This window comes from Solanum lycopersicum, chromosome 10, assembly GCF_036512215.1.
Source record: "Solanum lycopersicum chromosome 10, SLM_r2.1".
Classification (NCBI taxonomy): Eukaryota; Viridiplantae; Streptophyta; class Magnoliopsida; order Solanales; family Solanaceae; genus Solanum; species Solanum lycopersicum.
The window spans coordinates 2063797-2084581 of record NC_090809.1 but is presented as its reverse complement, the minus strand read 5'-3'; the positions used below and the strand labels follow the sequence as shown (position 1 = coordinate 2084581).

The 20785-nt window shown below is 31.7% G+C and overlaps 2 protein-coding genes, 1 long non-coding RNA gene and 1 other non-coding gene across 5 annotated transcripts; 2 read left to right on the top strand and 2 right to left on the bottom strand.

The window, feature by feature from the left end:
* Positions 1-309: 309 nt before the first annotated feature.
* Positions 310-5569, bottom strand: LOC101265374 (protein trichome birefringence-like 42). Its single transcript, XM_019215893.3, has 5 exons — positions 5358-5569; positions 2660-2831; positions 1379-1554; positions 1138-1296; positions 310-773 (listed from the first exon to the last, which is right to left on the bottom strand). The coding sequence occupies exons 1-5, from the start codon at positions 5567-5569 to the stop codon at positions 479-481; spliced, it is 1014 nt and encodes a 337-aa protein (XP_019071438.1). The 3' UTR covers positions 310-478.
* Positions 5253-9688, bottom strand: LOC101258699 (uncharacterized). Of its 2 annotated transcripts, XM_010328808.4 has the most exons (4): positions 8894-9687; positions 6123-6240; positions 5700-5959; positions 5253-5590 (listed from the first exon to the last, which is right to left on the bottom strand). In XM_010328808.4, exons 1-3 carry the CDS (start codon positions 9616-9618, stop codon positions 5741-5743), a joined length of 1062 nt encoding a protein of 353 aa, XP_010327110.1. In that variant the 5' UTR covers positions 9619-9687; the 3' UTR covers positions 5253-5590; positions 5700-5740. The 2 variants fall into 2 exon arrangements, with proteins under 2 accessions (XP_010327110.1, XP_004248234.1); XM_004248186.5 differs by having other exon boundaries at positions 5253-5959; positions 8894-9688.
* A 4597-nt stretch (positions 9689-14285) lies between these two features.
* On the top strand, positions 14286-14387 carry LOC112939943 (U6 spliceosomal RNA). The gene has a single exon (XR_003244174.1). It is a non-coding gene; the product is annotated as a U6 spliceosomal RNA (small nuclear RNA).
* A 488-nt stretch (positions 14388-14875) lies between these two features.
* LOC138339023 (uncharacterized) lies at positions 14876-16649 on the top strand. The gene is made up of 3 exons (XR_011212007.1): positions 14876-15273; positions 15544-16117; positions 16204-16649. It is a non-coding gene; the product is annotated as an uncharacterized lncRNA (long non-coding RNA).
* Positions 16650-20785: the final 4136 nt, after the last annotated feature.

Sequence of the window (20785 nt, the reverse complement as noted above, 5' to 3'; positions counted from 1 at the left end):
ATGGAAAAGGTATTTAGAATTTGCGGAGAAGGTATGAGAAGAAGATTACTTTCTTGTTAGAATTTCAGTATCATATACTTATATAACTTAAACTTGATTTTTTATTAAAAAATGATGATCTTTTGAATTTCGAATTTATCCATTCTGTAACAGTATTTCGATACACCCTCGACTCAAGAACGAAAGAAACAAAAAGCAATAACAACATCAAGATAAAAGCCACCTAGCCATCAAACCACCACTTGAACAACAACATAATCAGTATAATCTCACAAGCTGGGGTTCGGAGAAAGTAGAATGTAGGCAAACCTTAGTCCTGTCATGTGAGGTTAGGGAGGCCATTTCCGATAAATCCTCGCTCGAGAACAAAAGAAACAAAAAGCAATAACAATAGCAAAGATAAAAGCCACCTAGCCATCAACTTTCATTTATATATGAAAATTATAGATCAAGATTCAATACACACTAGCTTCAAAAATCATTTCTGCAGCAACATTGTGTACAATAGTTCATTCCAAGTATCTGGAACACCAGCTACACACCAGTGGCTGCAGTCGTTCAACGCGCCACTAGCAACTCTCGAGGGGTGTCCGTCTTTTCGTAGCTGTGTTAGCAGAGTAATATCAAGTAAATTGACAGGCATTGTCATGTTACTTAGGACACTTTTCACCACTGCCTCTCCTGGATATCTTTCACCTGGATAACTTGATCCCTCTATTGGCTTCGTTTGTCCGCTGCAGTCCTTCACCTGTGGTTCATCCCAATCCTTGCCACTGAAAAGATAGCGGAAACAGAACCAAGTTGAAGATAACGATCTAGAATTCTACAAGACAAATCATCGAGACTAAGGTGTTGTTTGGTTCACAGTATAACATACTAGTATTCTGCGTTCACAGAAGAGCCAAACCCCAAGGGGGTGTAGTGTATGAAGCCTACCCTGATACAAGCATTAGAGAGTAATGCCACGACTTGAACACGTGACTTATAGGTCAGATTGAGACAACTTTACTGTTGCTCCAACGCATTAGTAACAGAACGCTGTATTTACTCAATCCTGGATTAAGTTATCCTACTATGATCAATCGAACAACCTCTAAATATTTACGAGAGAAATGAGAAGCTGTGTTTAGACCTTACCGAGCATGAACAGCAGAAATTCCTTGGAAGAACACTTCAGTCACAGCAGGATCAACGTTGGAATCGATCCATTTAGCCCAAGTGGTTAAAGCAATCTTGTATGCTGCCATATGGTCCATCTCCTTGTAGAGTTTGTCACCAACTTGAAAATAGTCCCATCTGTGGACAGATTACAAAAAGAACAGGACAGTGTAAAGTAACGAAGCTCGGTTTTTAGTAAGTTAGTGAAGAAGAAGTGTACGTTTGTTGGCGTCCAGTATGTATCCACCAATGGTAGCTGTTGAAGATCAAGACATCAACTCCTTTCCACTGCTCAGTCTGGCTGAGAGTGTCGAGCTTGAGAACTCGTCCTACTTTCTCGACCACTAAGTCAACGAGAAATCCGTCTTTCAAGAATGTGACAGTGAAGTTAAACTCCTTCAGAAGCAAAAGAGAGAGCATGAGAAGAGTACATATCAGAAGTTTCGGAACAAGAAGAGATTTTAGTGTTCATCAAATCCCACAAGAATCGACGTTGCTTGAATCTTCTAAAGAAATGTTGGTGTACTCATGTATGGTCCTCTGAAAATGCAATACTTTCAGAGGATCTGTTACATACCAGGCGACATTTTTGGAGGATCCGACCAAAACATAGACAATAATAAGAAGTCATGCTAACAGAATCTATTTCAAGTTTTTTTTAGCAGTTGATGCTTCTTTATGTCGGACAGAAAATTCATCGCTGCTCTAAGTATTCGAAGAACGATTACAGTCTAACATCTTGGCACTAACCACCACAATAACATATGAAAATTTGCAAAATGAAAGAATCTATAAGGAAGAATTCCAGCAATCTACCCCTTTGCAGGATCTAAGATCATTTACTTATTATCGATCTTTTAACATGCTAGCATTGTTGAAATTGGGGTCGGATCATATCGAATCATACTAAATCAATTAAATTATTACTACTTGTTTTTACAAGCTTTAATTCCTCGCGAGGCCAAAGAAAGCAAATACCTTTTTGCAAGTGACAGGAACCTTTAACCTGTCAACATCACGACCTTTACTCTAATCAAAAGACTAACGCCCCCTCCCCTCCCCCCTTGAACATAGGTCGCCAAACTACAGCCAAGAGTTTCACCTTTTGAAGTGTCAGTCACAGCCTTTTGAAGCACTAGTCAAGTATGCACGCCAGGGTTTGTAGACTCAAAAAGGCTTCGATGACTAAAGGTTTGTACTACAGAATGGAGAGTGATGGGAAGAAGGGGCACCCCTCGATTGGCCCGAACAACAACATATATCAAGTGTAATCCCACTAGGTGGGGGGTTGGGAGAGGGTATGATATACCCAGACCTTACCCCTACCCCCTACCTCGTGCAGGTAGAGAGGTTGTTCCCGAAGCAACCTCAGCTCAAGTAACTCATACAAATCAATGTTAGATGCAATGCATACATAACAAATAATAACGAAATCATTTACATAGAATTCAAGTCTACCAAATCGAAGATGATAGAGGGACAACGATTAAATTTGACCTACCGGGAACGAGAGGACGGAACGATCCTTTGTACTGTCAAATGTGTAATTAGAATTTGGAACTGCAGCATGAAGCATACATGCTAGTGATTGCCACTGATTACTGCTCAAAGAATCTCCCACAAACATGAAATTTTTGCCTCTAAAGTTTTTTAGTAGATTTTCACCATTGAACCTACATATCACACCATAATAACATTATAATATCGTAGTTTCCAAATATATAAATTTTATTTCAAACAGAAAAAACTTATTAATTTCATATTCAAAAGCTTGACTCAAGCAATGTCACATAAATTAAGATACAACCACAACAACAACATATAATATCAGTATAATCTAACAAGTAGAGTTTCGAGAGGGTAGTGTATACGCATCTCAAACATACTAATAACAACAACTAGACCTCACTCCTAAATACAATGGCGGAGCCAGAAAATTTCAATAAGAGAGTTCAAAATCTGAAGAAATAGATATATAATGTAGCAGAAGGGGGTTCGGCATATACTATATACCTAAGAATTATTTGAATCATATAATTTTTCATCGAAGGGGTTCAGATGAACCCCTAAACCTATGGTGGCTCCGCACTGCCTAAACAAGTTACAAGTTAAGATCGGCTATCTGAATAAGCTCATTTTATATCATCGTCATACTAAAAAAAAAAAATCATTAGAATTTAGGTGGAATAAAGAAAAAAGTTTCTTACTTTGAGAGGTTACAATCATTAGGCTGCCATCTATATTTGAGATAAAATTTATCTTTTCTTCCATTTTTTATGCAATTTAGACCTTGGTTTATAAATGGACACTTTAAAGAATCATAAATTGGATAAGATTCATCATAAATCCAACTTCCTTCAAAAATATTACAACTATTCAATTGTTGTTCTTCATAAGAAAGTACTATTAATAGATGAAAAACAACAACAAAAAGGTAAATTTTGGTACATTTTTTAGTAGACATGGTGAAAAATTTAAAACTCAAATCGAGAGCTCTAAAAATTGATGTAAAAAAGAAATTTGTACTGTTTTATAATAATTTTGTGTGTAGATTTTTGGTGTGTAATTATTAGTTGGTCAAACATAAATTTGAAGATTTTTTTTCAAAATATAGTCAAATAAGGATAATTTTTAAAAAAATATATGGTCAAATATATATATATATATTTAGAGATAATTTTTTAAAATATATGGTCAATTATTTTTTAAAAGATAAACTTTTAAAATGTACAATCAAACATATATTTAAAGATAACAAAATCTGATATAAAATATATCGTCAACACCAAAATCATATTTTTTTTCTTAAATATTTACTCTATTTATATTCCAATCTCTCCACAATTATGAGCAATTACTATTAGTCTATTACTACTAAAATAAGTTTTAGACTTCTAAAATTACAAATAAAAAACAGATTATTATAAATCACGACAAATAATTTCATACGAAAAATGTATCTATCTATCTTTTACTTTTTTTAAATCTTTTTTTCAAAAATGATTTAAAAAAGAAATAGTTATGATTTTTAAATTTATCATTGCATGTAACGTATTAAAATTACTATATTAGAAAATTTTTTGTCACATTATAAATAACTTTAATTTAAGATCATAAAAAGTTAAAAGGCAAAAGAGTCTGATATACCCCTCAACTTTTTCATTTGGAGCCGATATGCCCCTCGTTACTGTTACACAAACCATTCACATATACTCTTTATTCAATGGAAGTGAAAAAAAAATTGTGTTAAATTTAGTATTTTTTTTACTTTTAATTTTTAAAAAATTCATGTAGGGGAATATAAAGTGTATTTGAATCTTTTTCATGCATAAGTTATTTTTTGACTTTTTTTTTATTATCATTATTTGAGTTTCTTATTTTATTTTTATTTTTCCTTCCATTCCTTAGTGTATAGGGAAAAAAATTTAAAACTATTTTTTTTTTATGTTTATATTATAATTTAAGACTATTTCTTCGCTATTGTAATTTAGTTTTTGTCTTAGATTAAAAAAAATGAGTCATCTATAATAAATTTTAAAAGAAAATTAGTGAAACATATTAATAAACTTGACCATCAAAATAATAAATTTTAATTAGTCATTGAAACAAAAAAAATAGTCAAAAAATGTGTGAAGAGGTTTAAATATACCATATGGGATTATATTTTCTTAACAAAATATTTTTAAAAAATCAAAATTAAAATTACTTTTTTCACTTCCTTCGAGGCAAAAAAAGAATATGTGAATTATTTGTATAATAATAAGGGTTATATATAAGTCACTTTCTTAACATCATTTTTAAGAGTGAGTGAATGATTGATTTTTGATCGTTGGTCTAACCTGAACGCCAAAACGGTCCATGGAATGATCTCGTAGTTACAACTAGATAGAGATGATGAGATCGATCCATGAATTGTCTTTTTTTCTTTTCCCATAATTAGTTCAAAGGCCGATTTCATATTTCTTTTTAGAGGATGTGTTTGGGTTGAGTTTAACTTTAACTTTTCACAGGAGCGAAATACTTGTAGAGAGTAAAGAACGATTTTACTTGCTTTACATTTTTCCATTCAATAAGATTATTGTATGGACATTGAATTCAATCAAATGAATATTAATAAGTAATATTTTCAGTATTAAACATTGATAACAAATAGGAAAGTATGTTCAAATTTCTGTTCTAAATAAGTAAAATCTTAGTACATCCATTGGAGGAACTTCTTGATATATTTCCTGCAAACTTCACCTGCGAAATTGAACGAAATCTTGTTGAAGATCTCAGATCTTGGATCAAGAAAGATGTGTTTCGAAGGAGATGCATTTACAGTTTTCTTATGAGAAACGAGCAGTTGGCTTCGATCACCTTGACCAACTAAGGTTCCGTTGTTATCCAGAGAATCAATCCCAACGCCCATCTTGGCTCATGGATTCATTACCTGAATACCATAGGCACTACTAGTCGTGACTAAGCATGACAAGCAGGCGTAGAACTAGCATGATCCTGTCGGATTATAAGCACCTCACTGACAATGAGACCAGTCTTACCTGTATGCTGCTGATCAACTGATCGGATTCTGAAGAAGCGTTTAAGACACAGTTTTACTAAGTCGCAAAATGTCCATCAGCAACCGACTGACAGAAGCCTTTATTTCATCTGGTATTACTAACTGAGGAGGAACTGATTCCAGCGCATACAGAGTAATGACCCTCATTACAACAGCCAAGTGTAAATTTGTCATAACGCTTTTCCGGAGATTCTGATTCACAAACTTGCATGATGCTTTTAAAGCACATTTGCTACATACCTGAAGTAAAAGCACGTAAAGTTTCAGGTCATAAGGGGAATACAGGAGAAAGGTGAGAAGAAATTCGAGAATATCCCAAAAAAAAGAAATTTTACATAATCTTATTTGATCTTAGGAGCAGAGAAGGAAAGGGATGAAGTTCTTAAGAGCAAAAGTGACTCACACTATCTTCTTGAATTCTGAAATATGTACGCAACATCTTAGCAGATAAAACGTTCTTCTTTGCAATAGAAGGGCAACCAAAAAGGGCGACTTTTTTCAAGTCACTGCCAGACAACCATCTGAACAACCAAGTTTAATAAATTAAAGAACTGAATGAAGAAAGCTAAGGGGTATCAAGCAATGTCTAAACTAAACAAAGACAAACATCCCGTACAAGCAAACTGTGGGAATTCGTCAAGATAAACCATCCGAAATGAAATACAACATCAGTCCATACCTTTCAAGTTAGGAAAAGAGCCAAAAATACCTGCAACTGATTGAAATGGTTCATAAATACCCACGGTTGACCTTTAGGTCTAGAAAACACACTTCAAAGTCCTTTTCTCTTAAACTTTGTGTCAACTCAAATGATGTCACATAACTTGGGACGGAGTGAGTAATTCTTTTTTTGCAAGTGGCCCCTTCTTGATTTGTATGGTTATTGAACTGGTAGATGGGGTCATTTATTCGTTTATGGTCCCATTATTTGTTGTATGTTGTTAGACCCAATATTTTTTCAATAATAGTAGTTTTGCCGTTCGGATCAATTTTCGCACACCTCAACTAATTCCACAGAATACTTGTCACCTCCCACAAGCAACAAGTAACTCTGCTCACTAAGGCTAAGACACATGTGAAGAAATCACCTAGTGTTTTTGTCTCGGCTACGATTTATGTTTTGTTATTAACTATGGTGTCCACACTAGCTTTTGCATACCTCGACTGATTTCACGGGATACTGAGATCTGAACCTCAGAACTCATAATTCTTATACTTTGTGATGTTTGTATATCTCTGGTGTGGTCCCTATTTCCTTTCTCTTATAGCTTGCATTTGCTAGTTTCGAAAGAATGAATGGAAGGCATACTTAACTTCTAATTATGGTGTAATAGGGTCCAGAAACCTTAGTTCATCTATATTAAAAGATGGATACACGTGTGGCATGGGTATGATGTAGACCTATTGTCATATATTAAGATTTGTCGAGAATATAGGAAAAGGCTAAGGTTTAGTGAGATAATGTACTTGTTAATTATGAGGCCACATGGTGGTTCTATGTATTGGAATTTGGAGGTATTAGAATCCATAAATATTTGTTGTGTATTGTATTCAATGTACTAAAAAATTTGCATTAGATGATGGTGAAGAGAATGTTTGCTCCTAGTATTATTGATAATACCAAAGTTTCTTCTAGCACTATAGATTAGAGTTGTAACTAATATGAGGGGAGAATTCAAGCTTAAAATGTTAAGAGTACCACTTGACTGAGGTGCATAGATGGAACTCTAAGGAGACTTAAATACTGGTTTATGTGCCATCCAGCCCTAACTAATGGTCTCAACCCCCATCTTCAAAGCCATGTTCATGGCTTGGAAGCACACGTACATCCTAAGAGATCTTCTTTTACCTTCTGCCAGAGGTACCTTGGATACTTATCACCACATCAGAATCAGGATTACACTCTCTCTCAATTCTTGGGCAAATGCCTCAAATCTACGGGTAGTTCCCTACTACTTCTCCAAAACAATCCTCTTAACTCTTTTCATCTTTAACTTGCTAACATTAAGATGAATTCTCCCTCCCAGTCTCCCCTCATATCTTTGACCTTCTTATGTCATTCCTCTTATACTTAGGACTATTCTGGACTTTTCTCCTAAAGTATTGTGCTAAAGTTTGAGCATCACCTCCACGATTCTGGTAATTTGGATTACAATGGTGATTTGGATTTTGGAGTTCAAAGTCTTGATCTTAAAAGGCTTGGTTTTGCCCGTCCTTAAATATAAAACAAGGACATTTAACGTTGCATTTGTATCTAAGACATTTTGAGTCACTCTTTTCTATCTTTGAACTCTTACCAGTAGCAAATGCATATAACTCCTCTAGCTTCTGGATATCTTTACAATCCATACCTTTTTCTAATCTTTGTACTTGTCTAATTTTTCATTGATTTCTTTAGTCCTTTCCCTTCTTAACACCTTGAACTCCTCACTATATTAATCTCTAAATGCAGGGTCACATGCGTATCCGTCTTCTAGTATAAATCAAAACTGAGGTTTCTAGACCCAAATCCCCCCATAATTGAAAATCAACCCAGCATTTTCATTAGCCGTAAAAGAAAGGAAATAGGAACCATGCCGGTGATATGAGAACAAAAAAAGGATCCAATCTAATGGCATACAATGAACAAAGGAACCAAGAACGAATAAATAACCCCAACCACGGGTTCAATAACCATAAATTTCCAACAAATAAATCAAGAAGGGACCACATACAAAAAAGAATTAGTAAACAAAGCCATGATTCTAATGTACAAGTAGCTGTATTAGATTAGTGAAGTATGTGAGCAGAGAGAAGAGATGACTCTTCCACTAGAAAGTATCCCCGAAGCCTTCAATTTTGCTACGGCTATCATATCTGCTACGTAGATAATTTTGTGTATAAAACATTTTTCTATACTGGAGTAATCCAAAATAATGATCTATTCGCCAAACACCGAAACATCATCAACTATTCGACGTTATCAGTTAACTACCGGTCAGCTTCTACCTTTGCATAAGATATAAGCAAATACTTCCTTCTTTTTGTTCAACAATTAGCATACTGAATTCATTGTTGACGATTTAGTTAGATTAACAAAACAAAATTAGAATAACAAACTTCGATATAACAAACAGAAAACTAATAGTAGCAATCAATATGGAAATGGGCAAATGTAACTAAATTGATTCTTACTTTGCAATCTCTTGGTGATCTCTACCAAACTGGTCAGCTGCACACTTCACAAAATCACGGGCATAGCTATTCTCGAAGCAAGTAATATCAAACTTCTTCCTAGGCAAAAAGTTTGAATCTTTAAAGTACCCTTCATTGTATAAATGAGTCACAAACATCACCATATCAGGTGAAAGCTCTTTGAACACAGTATGATCCTCCATGCTTAACGGCGTCGACTTCCTTGATTTTACACTCCTAACCTCCTCATTCATAAACAATTCATGTAATTTCTTACTCTTCCCCTCATTTTCTGACACCCCATCACCATTTCCAGCTTCCTCCTTCTTATTAGCTATCTCATTTCTCCTCTTCTCCCGCAAAACCCTAACTTCTTCCTCCAATTTTCTCAATTTACACTTCAATTCTTTGTTTTCAGTTTCATTCTCACTTTCTGATACTTCAGACTTTTCTAATAGACCAACAGCTTCTTGAAAGAAAACACCCAATGGTTTCTTTGCTACACTATCTGAACTTGCTGATTTTTTCTGAGACTGAGCTGAAAACGAAAAGGGTCTCCCCAAAAACGATGAAAATTGATATGGGGCTGATGAATTCAAGCATGTTGATGCTAATGAGTTCGGGGTAAGTTGAAGAACTGTTAAAACACGCCAAGAATTGAATTTTCTCAGGTATATCATTGGTGGGTTTACTGGTAATTTGGTCACTGAACCATTGATGAGCATATACAGGGAAGATGAAGTTCTGTCATTCGAGGGGCTTTAGGGGTTTTGCAAGCAATACATGTATTGGGTTGGGCCAAAATATAAAAGTGAATGAAGTTCCTTATGGGTTAGGGCCTAGGGGTGTGTTCGATTTTATGTTTCGTTGGTTAAAATATTGGGAAAATTGTATATAATAGCAAACTAATAACCTAAATTAAATGGAATAACTAGGGTTTGATTTAATTGTGCTCCATAGCAAACATTGGCAAAAATTTGCCAGGCGTCTCTCTCCCAGAAGTCTCGCTCGCCACTCTCTCATTCTCGCCTCTCTCGCTTTATACACAAAAGTGTATAATTTTTGTTTCTGTTTTGTATAAAGCGAGAGAAAATTGTATATACACATGCAAAAATATACATCTTCATGTTATACACTTAATTATATAATTTACAAACATTTTACTTCAAATATTGCAGAGAAAAAGACCAAAGAATTATACAATTGTGAATTATACAATTGCAGTGAAATACAATTTTTTCTAGCTTTATACAACAGAAGTGTATATATTGTGTTTCTGTTTTTGTATAAAGCGAGAAAAACATATATCTTCTTGCTATACACTTATAATTATGCAATATACATACATTTTAATTCGATTCAACTGTATGCAAAGCTAATTATACAATTGCAGCGAAATAGTCCGGCGAATTATACAATTTAGGCCTGCGAATTATACAATTGTATATGTATAGCGAATTATACAGTTTTTATGTTTGCTATGGAGCGTAATTATGCAAAGTTTGCTATATTATACAAATATGAATTTTTTGTTTGCTATATGTGTAAGTTGCCCTAAAATATTTAGAAAATGTATTTTTATTTAAAATTAAGAGAAATAGTTTTTTATAAAAATGAAATAAGGAAAATAAGTTTTGCACATATCTTATCTTTACTGCACCTCGTAAGAGACTTTTAAAAAGTGGTGACATTAAAATTTCAAAACAAATGGGTGGTGACATAAGTCTTAAGTATTAGATGTAGGTGACAATTATGTGATTAATGATTAAGGATTGTGGAGTTGCCTTCAAGTTTATAAGTTGACAGTTTGGTCCACTGAATTAAATGAAGGGTAAAAGGGTAATTTCACTATAACTTATTTAACCAACTTTTGGTTGGAATTAAATGAGGGGTAAAATGGTAAATTGACTACACAAAATCTAATTTAACCAATTTTGGTGGGAAAATATCGAGCCAAAAGAGGAAATAAAAGCTTTTCTCCCCGCCTCCAACCGTCGTATTCGTCCTCTTCTGCTCTCTCTTTGCTTGGTTGCTTTCCTTTCTTCCTGCTCTCTTCATCTTCCTCTTCTTTTCCTTTTTATTTTCGTACATTGCGGGTCTTCGCTGGTAGTGCTTGTGCTTTCTTCTTCTTGAATCAACTTTTTACTTATCTGTAATTGGTGGACCAAATTTCGTTTTGTTCAATTGGAATTACTGCATAAGAGTTATACACCATTGTTTTTTGATAAGTATAATTAATAGTTATTTAAATCAATTCATTATCATCTGATCTGGGAACCTGCAATTTTTTCAATAATTTGCATTCGCGTTTCCAACATATTGTTATATATGTTGCAACAATTGACTATTATAACATATTATAGTCATATATAGCAACATGTGATTTATTTTCACAACAGAACAGTCATATGTAGCAACATATGACTTACATCTCGCAACAGAATAGTTATATGTTGCTACATATGATATAACTAAAAAATGTAGCAACATGTGATTTATTTTCACAACTGAACAATCATATGTAGCAACATATGACTTACATCTTGCAACAGAATACTCATATGTTGCAACATATGACTTACATCTCGCAACAGAATAGTCATATGTTGCTATATATGATATAACTAAAAAATGTAGCAACATGTGACTTATTTTTCACAACAGAACAGTAATATGTAGCAACATATCACTTACATCTCGCAACTGAATAATCATATGTTGCTACATATGCTTGTTCTTCATAATTAGTAATTGTTTTTTTAATTATTTTCTTCAGCTACAATGTCATTATTTGTAGGAATTGATTGTCGTGGTGAATGGGTCGAGAAGAAAAATCGATTCATATGGCGTTCGGAGGATAGTAAAAAACGAGGAGCCGATTCAGTAGGGATGTATGTCGAAAGAAACATTTTGTATGATGAGTTGTTAAAATTAAAAATGAAGTTACGAAGTTAACCTAGAGAACATGAAAGTTGTTTTAGTGAAAGGAAAATATGTGAGAAGCTAGATTGATTTGTCTTTGAACATGTAAAGAGAGGAGATGCACAAGTACTTCAAAGCAGAGGGTACAAATAATGGTAGTGAAATATGGTCTCGTTTATCTCTATACTAATAGCCATAGTATTATTCATGTAGCTTCTTGTTCCTCAATTTGTATTATTATTTCCCAAATTTGTACTTCAATTGTCTTTTAATTATTTATTTATTTATCGTGTGTATTATTTTGTAATCAATATTTTTTAGTGTCTTCTTCATTTTGTTACTTCCTTTTTAATCTATTTTTATTTGTATTTATTGAGTCGATATTCTATTAGAAACCTCTAGATTTTTTGATAAATATAAGGTCTACGTAATAATACTCTCTTTGTATTCATTTTGTGAAATTACATAGGTGTATTATTATAACTATACCGTATAATTAGGAAAATAAGTGTTTACTTCTTAAGGAAAATAAAAAATATTCTTACTATTTGTGATACAAAGATATTAAAAGTCTACGTCGATGTCACATAACCACGTGGGCCCAACATGTGGTAAACTAAAATATATATATATATATATATATATATATATATATATATATTCATTTTCAAATGTTTATTTTAATTACAAAATATACCTATCGCTCACTCATTTTAATTTATTTATCTTAGTTTAACTGAACTTTCTTTGTATTTATAAGTTAAACTAAGTTAGCGATTAATTATAGATTTTAAATCTAATTTTGAAAATTTATCTTTAGAAATATGTTTGACCATGATATTTGATTGGATTTAAAATTTAATTATTCAAATTTCAATTTGACCAAGAAATCAAATAGAAATTTGATGAGGTTTTGAAATTTATCCTCAAATATCTGTTTGATCATAAAATTTGAATCATTTTGAAAATTTATATGCAAATATTTGTTTGATCGTGATTTGAATAGACTTAAAATTTTGTCTTCAAAATATTTCAAGTTACCAATTTTTTTTTAATACAATTTATGCTTATTAACACTTATAAAAATTAATACTTAACAAAATGCTCATTAGAAAAACTAATAATAAACTAATTATGGTATTTCTTTTTTTCTGTTTTTGGTGCCAATTTTAAGTGTGAATATTTTTTTATTTTCTTTATATTTATTTTCAATATTTTATGGCTATGGTAAAACAGAATTAGTTCTAATAAACGTGAGGTGATTTAAAAGAAACATATTACACTGCTAAAAATATACGGTGCAGCGAATGAGGCTACTTTTCTAAGAGTCACAACTAAGAATTTTTTTGGTAGGGGGCATTTACTACTTGATACGAATCGTGATTAGTCGAACTCTAATATGGATATCGACCAAATAAAACAACCAAACTAATATCAGTATGTGATATCTTATTAGATGCAACGATCGAGGTTCATTTCGTAATTTAGGATACTTCTATCACCATATATGTTAAATTCATATGATATTTTTTTTGATAGTTTGAACTTTCCAATCTTTTGATCACGCAACAACTACTTGATATAAATCAATTAGTATTTAATATACGCCACTAATAAATAATTAAAGATTTTTAACACATGCCATTAGTATATGATACTTTAACTTAATAAATGCATGTTCTCAATAGATAAATTAACCAAAAAAAAAAATATGATATACTTAGAGAGCTAATGTTTAAATCATATGTATTTTTATGATTTTACTCGAATATCAATTTGTAGAATTTTGTTATTTTCTATATGAACATAAATATGTAGCTACTTTTGTTTTCTTTTTTTCTTTATTTATCTTTTCCCGTAAAGACAAATAATAAAATGATCATATTTTGTTATTAAAAATCTTCTCAGATGGTAACGTTTACTTAGTTTATCACGTCTTGCTAATATTTATGTTTGTAATAATTCAATATTTGTTATAATATGTCTCAACAATAATCATAAATTACGAAAATGAATTATAAATTGATTAAGTTAACTATTACGATCGTTCGTCGTATATCTCTTCTTCTTCTCTCCTTTTTAAGGAAAAAATGATAAATATATCCTTAAAATGTCGTAAATGGTATGTGCATACCTTCGGTCATACTTAATTCTAGTGTTGGTGTCATGCCATTCAAAAACTATCTCATATATGTCATTCATCCTAGCAGAAGACTAAATAGAAGACGTGCATGTCACAATCTTATCCGTCGATTCAATATTTAATAAATATCGAAGATTATGACACGTGTATATCTGTTAGTATAAAAGGTATATGTGTGCTAGTTTTTGAACGTCAGGGTCACTAATGTCCCAGAAGTATGACGGAGAATATTTGCATACCATTTACGATAGCTCAGGTTATATTTATTCATTTTGTAATAATTTTTTTTTTAAAAAAAATATCTATTTCCATTGATAATATGAGCAAGTCTAGATAAGGGGACATCCGATAAAATTGAAACTATACAACGAAGATTAGCATGGTCCCTGTGCAAGGATGACACACACTATACAAGTGTACATAGTTATTCGTAATAAAGAAATTAAGCAAATCAAATGTAAAAATTGTAAATCGGCTATATAAATCATAAATAGAGTAAATAAATTCTCACTGACTATATTTGACTATTTGACACAGTATAATTTAAAGTCGTCTACGTCATAAACGAGCACGTCTCGACAATAACCATAATAATTGTATTCATCTTGATCAGTTAGTTTTATCCTGACTATCAGTTTGTCGCTACGCTTCTTTTTTACTCAGATTTAATTGGAACCAATAATGTAAAGACTTTTTTCACTCAGATTATGTAACCGGTTATCTGAAGACAATTGTCGTCTTATCGCGACCCTGCTCTCTTTACTCAAACTCGAAACCATCCATGTGAAAGAAAACCATCAGTCATCTTATTACTGTCACTCAGATTATTATGATCTTATTGCAATCCTTTTAATTCTTTACTGAAATTTTGAATCGAGTCATATGAAATTAACTATCATCTTATCGCGACTCTTATAAAAAAAATATGAATAAGCTTACACAGACAGTGAGACAAACGAAAACTTAATTAATTAATAATTAGTTTTAAAAAATATATTTTTAAAAAAATTTAAAATCATAATAATAAAAAAAAAAAGAAGTTTAATACATGTTGTAGTATATAAATAGTGCCTCCTTTCTCCTTCTTCTTCAACAATTCTCTGTAACAGTATACAGAGAGCTCTGTTAACCGCTCTCTGTAAACCGCTTGTTTCTCTCTCTCGAAAAAAGCTGACATTCGTTCTTTGTTTCCACCATTGAAATCACGAGATCCTCATCTTTCTTTTGCCCCAAGTTTTTTCGTCTTCAGAGCCATTTTTTTCCTCCATTTTGTCGTTGTTGATGATTGATTTGCAGTTTTGAATTCTCTAACATTGTAAGTTGTTTTAGTCAATTTTTTTCAATTATCGAAAAACCCAGTTCAAAATTGAAGTTCTAAAGGGATATATGTATATATATTTGTTCAAAAATCATCTTAGCTTGTTGAATTGTATATGTATAGAAGAAGAAGAGGAGATTATTTATGGGGTTTTCGAGAAATTCTGTTTGAACCCTTTTTTTTCTCCGTCCTTGTTCTTCTTCTTCTTCAAAGCGATTTTTTCCATTTTGTTGTTATTGATAGTTTTCAGTTTTCTAACATTTGTAGGTTCAAGAAAAAATGTCGGGTTCCAAAAAGAAGAGTGATTCTGAAAAGGGTTCAAGCTCTTTAGCTGATCACATGAAAAATAAGGAAGGCGATCCTCGAATGCCGAAACTGGGTTCTAGTAATACAAGGGGCACTTCGGGTTCATCTGCATCGGGATCAGGTCGAAGTGTGAGTTCTTCGAGTTCCACTGTTCTAGAAAGTGAATCTGCAAAAAATGGGTATCTCTGTTTAGACCACGGCAAGTATCATGAAGCTTTGGAATCTTTTAATAGTGCTTGTATTGTTAATCTGTAATAGGGAATTCAATGCACTTTTTTGTTCAATTGTGCTGAATTTTACTGTTTGCTTATTCTTTTCTAATTTTTGTAAAACTTACAGCTTAGGAGAAGTTGAAACTGCACGAAGCCATTTAGTTTTTCAGGGACATAGACCTGATGAGGTCACTTCACTGAAACTTAAAGAAGTGACCAAACATATGAGAAGATGCACTGAAGCAAGGAAACGTCAAGATTGGTGTGCGATGTTAAAAGAAGCCATGGAAGCTACTACTTCTGGAGCTGTGGTGTCTTCTCAGGTAAAGCTATATTTAGTGGTCACGTTCTGTGACGAATAGGGGACCGAAAATTTCATGGTTCTGAATTGCTAACTTAAATTTCACAGCTCTTTGCATGTCAAACGGAAGCTCATTTGAAGCTACGCCAAATAAATGCGGCTCAATCCTGCCTATTAAAAACTTGGAAGTATGATCCGTCTGCCGCAACATATAACAAATCCAAAATATTTGGATTTTCCTCAGAGGCTTACATATGCTATGTAGTCGCTCTGTATAATGTAGCTCTCGGCCAGTGAGTTTACCACTTGTTAAAACTGCATAGGTTGTAATATAAAAATAAAGAGTTCAGCAAAATTGTAATTGTAAATGAACCGATATTGAATTTCTGCAGGTTTGATACAGCGCGTAGTGCTATTGAAAAAGCTTCACAGCATGATCCTGAAAATGCTGAAGTGTTTGCTTTACTGGAAATTACTTCTGGTATCGCTTTATTCCGTGCTGGAAGATACAAAGAAGCTTGTAGTGTTTATGATGAAGCGCCCCCGACTGATTCAATGAATTCATTTCTGTACTGCGCTAGAGCAGCTTGCTGGTCTAAACTTGGAGAGTGGGAAAAATCTCTGGCTGATAGTAATCAGGCTCTCTCAATCCTGCCTAAAAATATTAAAGCTCTTTCAAGAAGAGCTATGTCAAATTTAAAGGTAACTGTTATATGTTATAAGTCATATTACAGTTGTTTAAGTGACCTAATTATTTCACTTTTATAAATATTTTTAGCTGGAAAGATGGGAGTATGCTGTGATTGATTATAAGAGTCTGTGTCAGAAATACCCAGATGATAGTGATATTGCAGACTTTTTAGCATATGCCCAAGATGAATTAAGGAAGTCTCGCAGTGAAGACAAAGTGGAGTTGGTTTCAGATCTTGACAAAGCCGAGCTGCAGCAGAGAACATTACAACACTACCTAGTTTTAGGCTTTACAAGGATGGTAGTCGTGTGGGTACCGCAACTTTAGATGAGTTGGAGATCATGATTAAGGACAACCTCATCGATCCCATCTAGAAAGGATTTTACCCTCGTCTATTCGTTCATTTCGTTCCCTATCTCCAATATACTCTTCCATTTTAGAAGCATTAGTGAAGATTATAGAGTTAGAAAGTTGCTGTTGCTGGTTGGAGTTAGAGGAACTAGATCATAACATGTACCCTATTCATTTGTACGTTATGCGACTTGTGAAATTACATTGGATATATTCTTGTTGTTGATGATCAACTATACTATATCTTCTTCGACTGTGTTACTCTATCTAGGATTCGTGGCAAACGAGTGACATTAGGGAGAGCAGGGGCGGACCCACGTTATCTCCAGGGTGTTCACCCGAACATCCTCGATAGAATTTTCTGAATTTGTATTGATATATACGGTTTGAACACCCTAATATACAAATGGGTGATATAGCCCTGTGGTAGCATAACTCAAAGTTATGCGTGATGTTTAGGTTCGAATCCCTGCATTCACATTTTATTTTTACATTTTTTGGTTTCAGTTTTTTTTTTTTTTAAGTTAGATGTTTATACTTTTAATTTCCGAACCTCCTCAACGAAAATCCTAGGTCCGCCACTGAGGAAGAGGAAACCAAAGTATTAGTTTTGGAGAGTACGAGCAACATAGATGGTTATTTATATAAACGTAATTCGAATTATCGAGCTTGACTACATTACTAACCTTTAAATCCTACAAATCTACATCTTTTTATCTTGGAGAATGTCCTTGATAAACTAAATTCTTAGTTACAGATGAATCCAAGATTTTAACTTTACAATGTTCGGATTCGGAAATCCAAAGTTAGACAACAACAACAGAAGTAGGACCATTTATATAAAAACACTTAATAATGTTCAATTGGCATTTGGCAAGACATGAGGAAAATTCTCTTTCTTTGAGTAACTTTTAATCTAATATATCCTTTATTTTGTTTAAATTTATTTGATGCATTTTAATTATACTCACAATTTTAAAAAATGTGAAAAGATTTTTCAATATTTTCAGACTAACTGAATTTTAAATCCAAAATATTTCTTTAATTTCTAGATTTTCTGCGTCTATTCTCTAATGCTCATTAGTTAATCACTCAAATATACCACATTTTAAAAAATATTATGCCATAAATCTCAACCCATTTTAGTTGACACTACAACAAAGAAACTATTAGTGGCAAAAGATTTTTCTTTTTACGGCAATAATTATTGTTGCAAAAAAGAAATGTCCTATTTTTTTTTATCTATTTTAAAAGAATAAACCCTTTCATGTTTTGGTAACATTTTAATTTTAATTTTTTTTACGTGAAATGTTTAAAACCGCAAGATTAAAGAATAATACTTTCTTTGTCCACTTTTATTTGTCATGTTGCGCTTTTCGAAAGTTAATTTGACTAATTTTTAAAGTTAAATCAGATCACAATAATTTGATGTTTTTTTTTTTTTTAAAAATAGATATTCTAAAACTATATGAAAAGTATTATAAATTGAATTTTTTTGCATATTAATAAGATAAAAAAATACATCTAAAAATATTGATCAAAATTTTTATAATTTGACTATAAAAATAGAAATAACAACAAACAATATCGAACGGATAAAATATTACATTTGAAATGATTTTAATTTGTGATAATAAGATTCAATTTATTTTTCTTATAATTTTATGACAATCAAACTAAATTACTCTTTTTAAAATGTAGAGAATATTATATTGTAAAAGAAATTGAGTTGCATGAACACGTGAAAATGTTTTTCATAGAAAATGTTTTCCTAGAAATAGGAAAACACAAGTAGATTTTGGACTTATTTTTTCATGTTTAGTTGGTGACTAGAAAATATTTTCCGAAAATGATTTTAGGTGTTTGATTTATGAATGAAAAATGTTTTTGAGAGACATCTTTTATTTTTATTAGAGTAAAAAATAAATTATAAAATTGAAAATATTTTTTAAAATCAAAATTATTATTTTGGGGGGATGGGGTGGGGTGGGCCGGGGCGTAGGGTTAATTCTTTGGGGAGGTGTGGGGGGGGGGGCTGGCCGGTGAGGGTGGGGTCAGGGATCAGGTGAAAAAATAAAATTTTGAAATTAAAAATATTTTTTTAAAATGGATGTTTTTCTCAAAAAAAAAATGTAATTTGAAATTGGAGGATAGTTTTGGAAAATGTTTTCTTAATTTTTAAAGAGAAGTCATTTTCCTTAATTTTGAGAAAAATGAGTTGATTTGAAAAATATTTTCCATAATTTTTGTCCCAATCAAACATCAAAAAATTAAAAAATATTTTCTGAAAAATATTTTCATTCGTACGAAACACACTCCATGTATTTAATAATATATATAAAGTTGCTTTGATTTTCCGTGAAGTAAAAGAGCCAATCAACAAGTCTTTGTCATAGGAAAATCTGACAAACTAATGATTGAATCATTGTGTGTGGGCTTTCCGAATAAACTTTTACAATGATATAAATATATATTTTTTTAAATAGTTGGACATCATATTTAAGTTTTTTCGTCGAAAATTTATATATAATGATTTCCAATAAGCAAAAATTATACTTTTTCCATTTGAAAAAAATGACTCTATTTTTTTTTGTCTATTACAAAAAGAATGATTTATTTTCTTTTTCGACAACATTTTAACTTTAACTTTAACTTTCTACATGACATGTTTAAGACCACAAGATTAAAAGGTATGTTGGTACATTTGACATAACATTAAATTAGATTTACAAGATTAAAAAATTTTCTTTCTTTTCTTAAACTTCATTCCAAGTCAAACTAGATCAATTTTTTTGAAACGAAGAGAGTATTCTTTATATTCTTATTTACATCTCGCTCTTACTAAATAAATATGTTCATTAATACTTGTTATTTCAAACCAGTGCACAAATAATATTACTTTTCCTATTTGACCCTTAAGAGTTATTAGCTTTGAAAGTGTGCATTTAACCAAGTTAAAAAAATTAAGTTATTAATTCATGTTCGTTTATTAAAAATATGACGTTTGAGTACAAAATTAATCCAAAATAGATAACGGCACATTTGTTAAAGAGTAGTATTTAATTTGTTGTAATATACTTTATTTTATTTTTAGCAAAATATAAATTTTAATTTCTTTCCAAAACTCATTTATCCTTTTGCCAAAGTGAAGCATATGGCAGTGTTGCCATAATTTTTTTTCTTCCGAACATAAAATCTATCGTTGCTATTCTTTGGATCTAAACTTTCGCAATATATATATATATATATATATATATATATATATATATATATATATATATATTATTTGTCTCTATTTACTAGAGTTTTTATCAGATATACCTATTAACAAAATAATAATTGACAATGTGAATTTATCATTTATCTCTATTAATTGATAAAATTCTAAAATAAATTTACTTATTAAAGATGTTCTATATTTTTCAAAATCATTATATCTCTAAATAAATTGGGGATATAATAAATAAAAAATATTAATTTTTTCTTAATTTGTCAAAAATGACAAGTAAAAAGTTAAAATTGAACTAGTAAAAAAAGACAGAGGAAGTACTAAACGATCAGATCGACAATTAAAAGTGAGATATACAACAATATTGCCATGTTGAATTTTTTTTATTTATGATAAAGAAACCTACAATCACGATCCTT

Bases quoted from the DNA above. Each gene is read 5' to 3' on its own strand.
- LOC101265374 (XM_019215893.3), bottom strand. From the start codon at position 5,569: ATGGGCGTTGGGATTGATTCTCTGGATAACAACGGAACCTTAGTTGGT. The intron at 1,555-2,659 runs GTAGGTCAAATT...TTGCTTCTGAAG, and splicing joins GTTCCGTCCTCTCGTTCCCG to GAGTTTAACTTCACTGTCAC. The intron at 774-1,137 runs GTAAGGTCTAAA...CTATCTTTTCAG, and splicing joins ATTTCTGCTGTTCATGCTCG to TGGCAAGGATTGGGATGAAC.
- LOC101258699 (XM_004248186.5), bottom strand. From the start codon at position 9,618: ATGCTCATCAATGGTTCAGTGACCAAATTACCAGTAAACCCACCAATG. The intron at 6,241-8,893 runs GTAAGAATCAAT...TTGGTTGTTCAG, and splicing joins GATCACCAAGAGATTGCAAA to ATGGTTGTCTGGCAGTGACT. The intron at 5,960-6,122 runs GTGAGTCACTTT...CTTTTACTTCAG, and splicing joins TCAGAATTCAAGAAGATAGT to GTATGTAGCAAATGTGCTTT.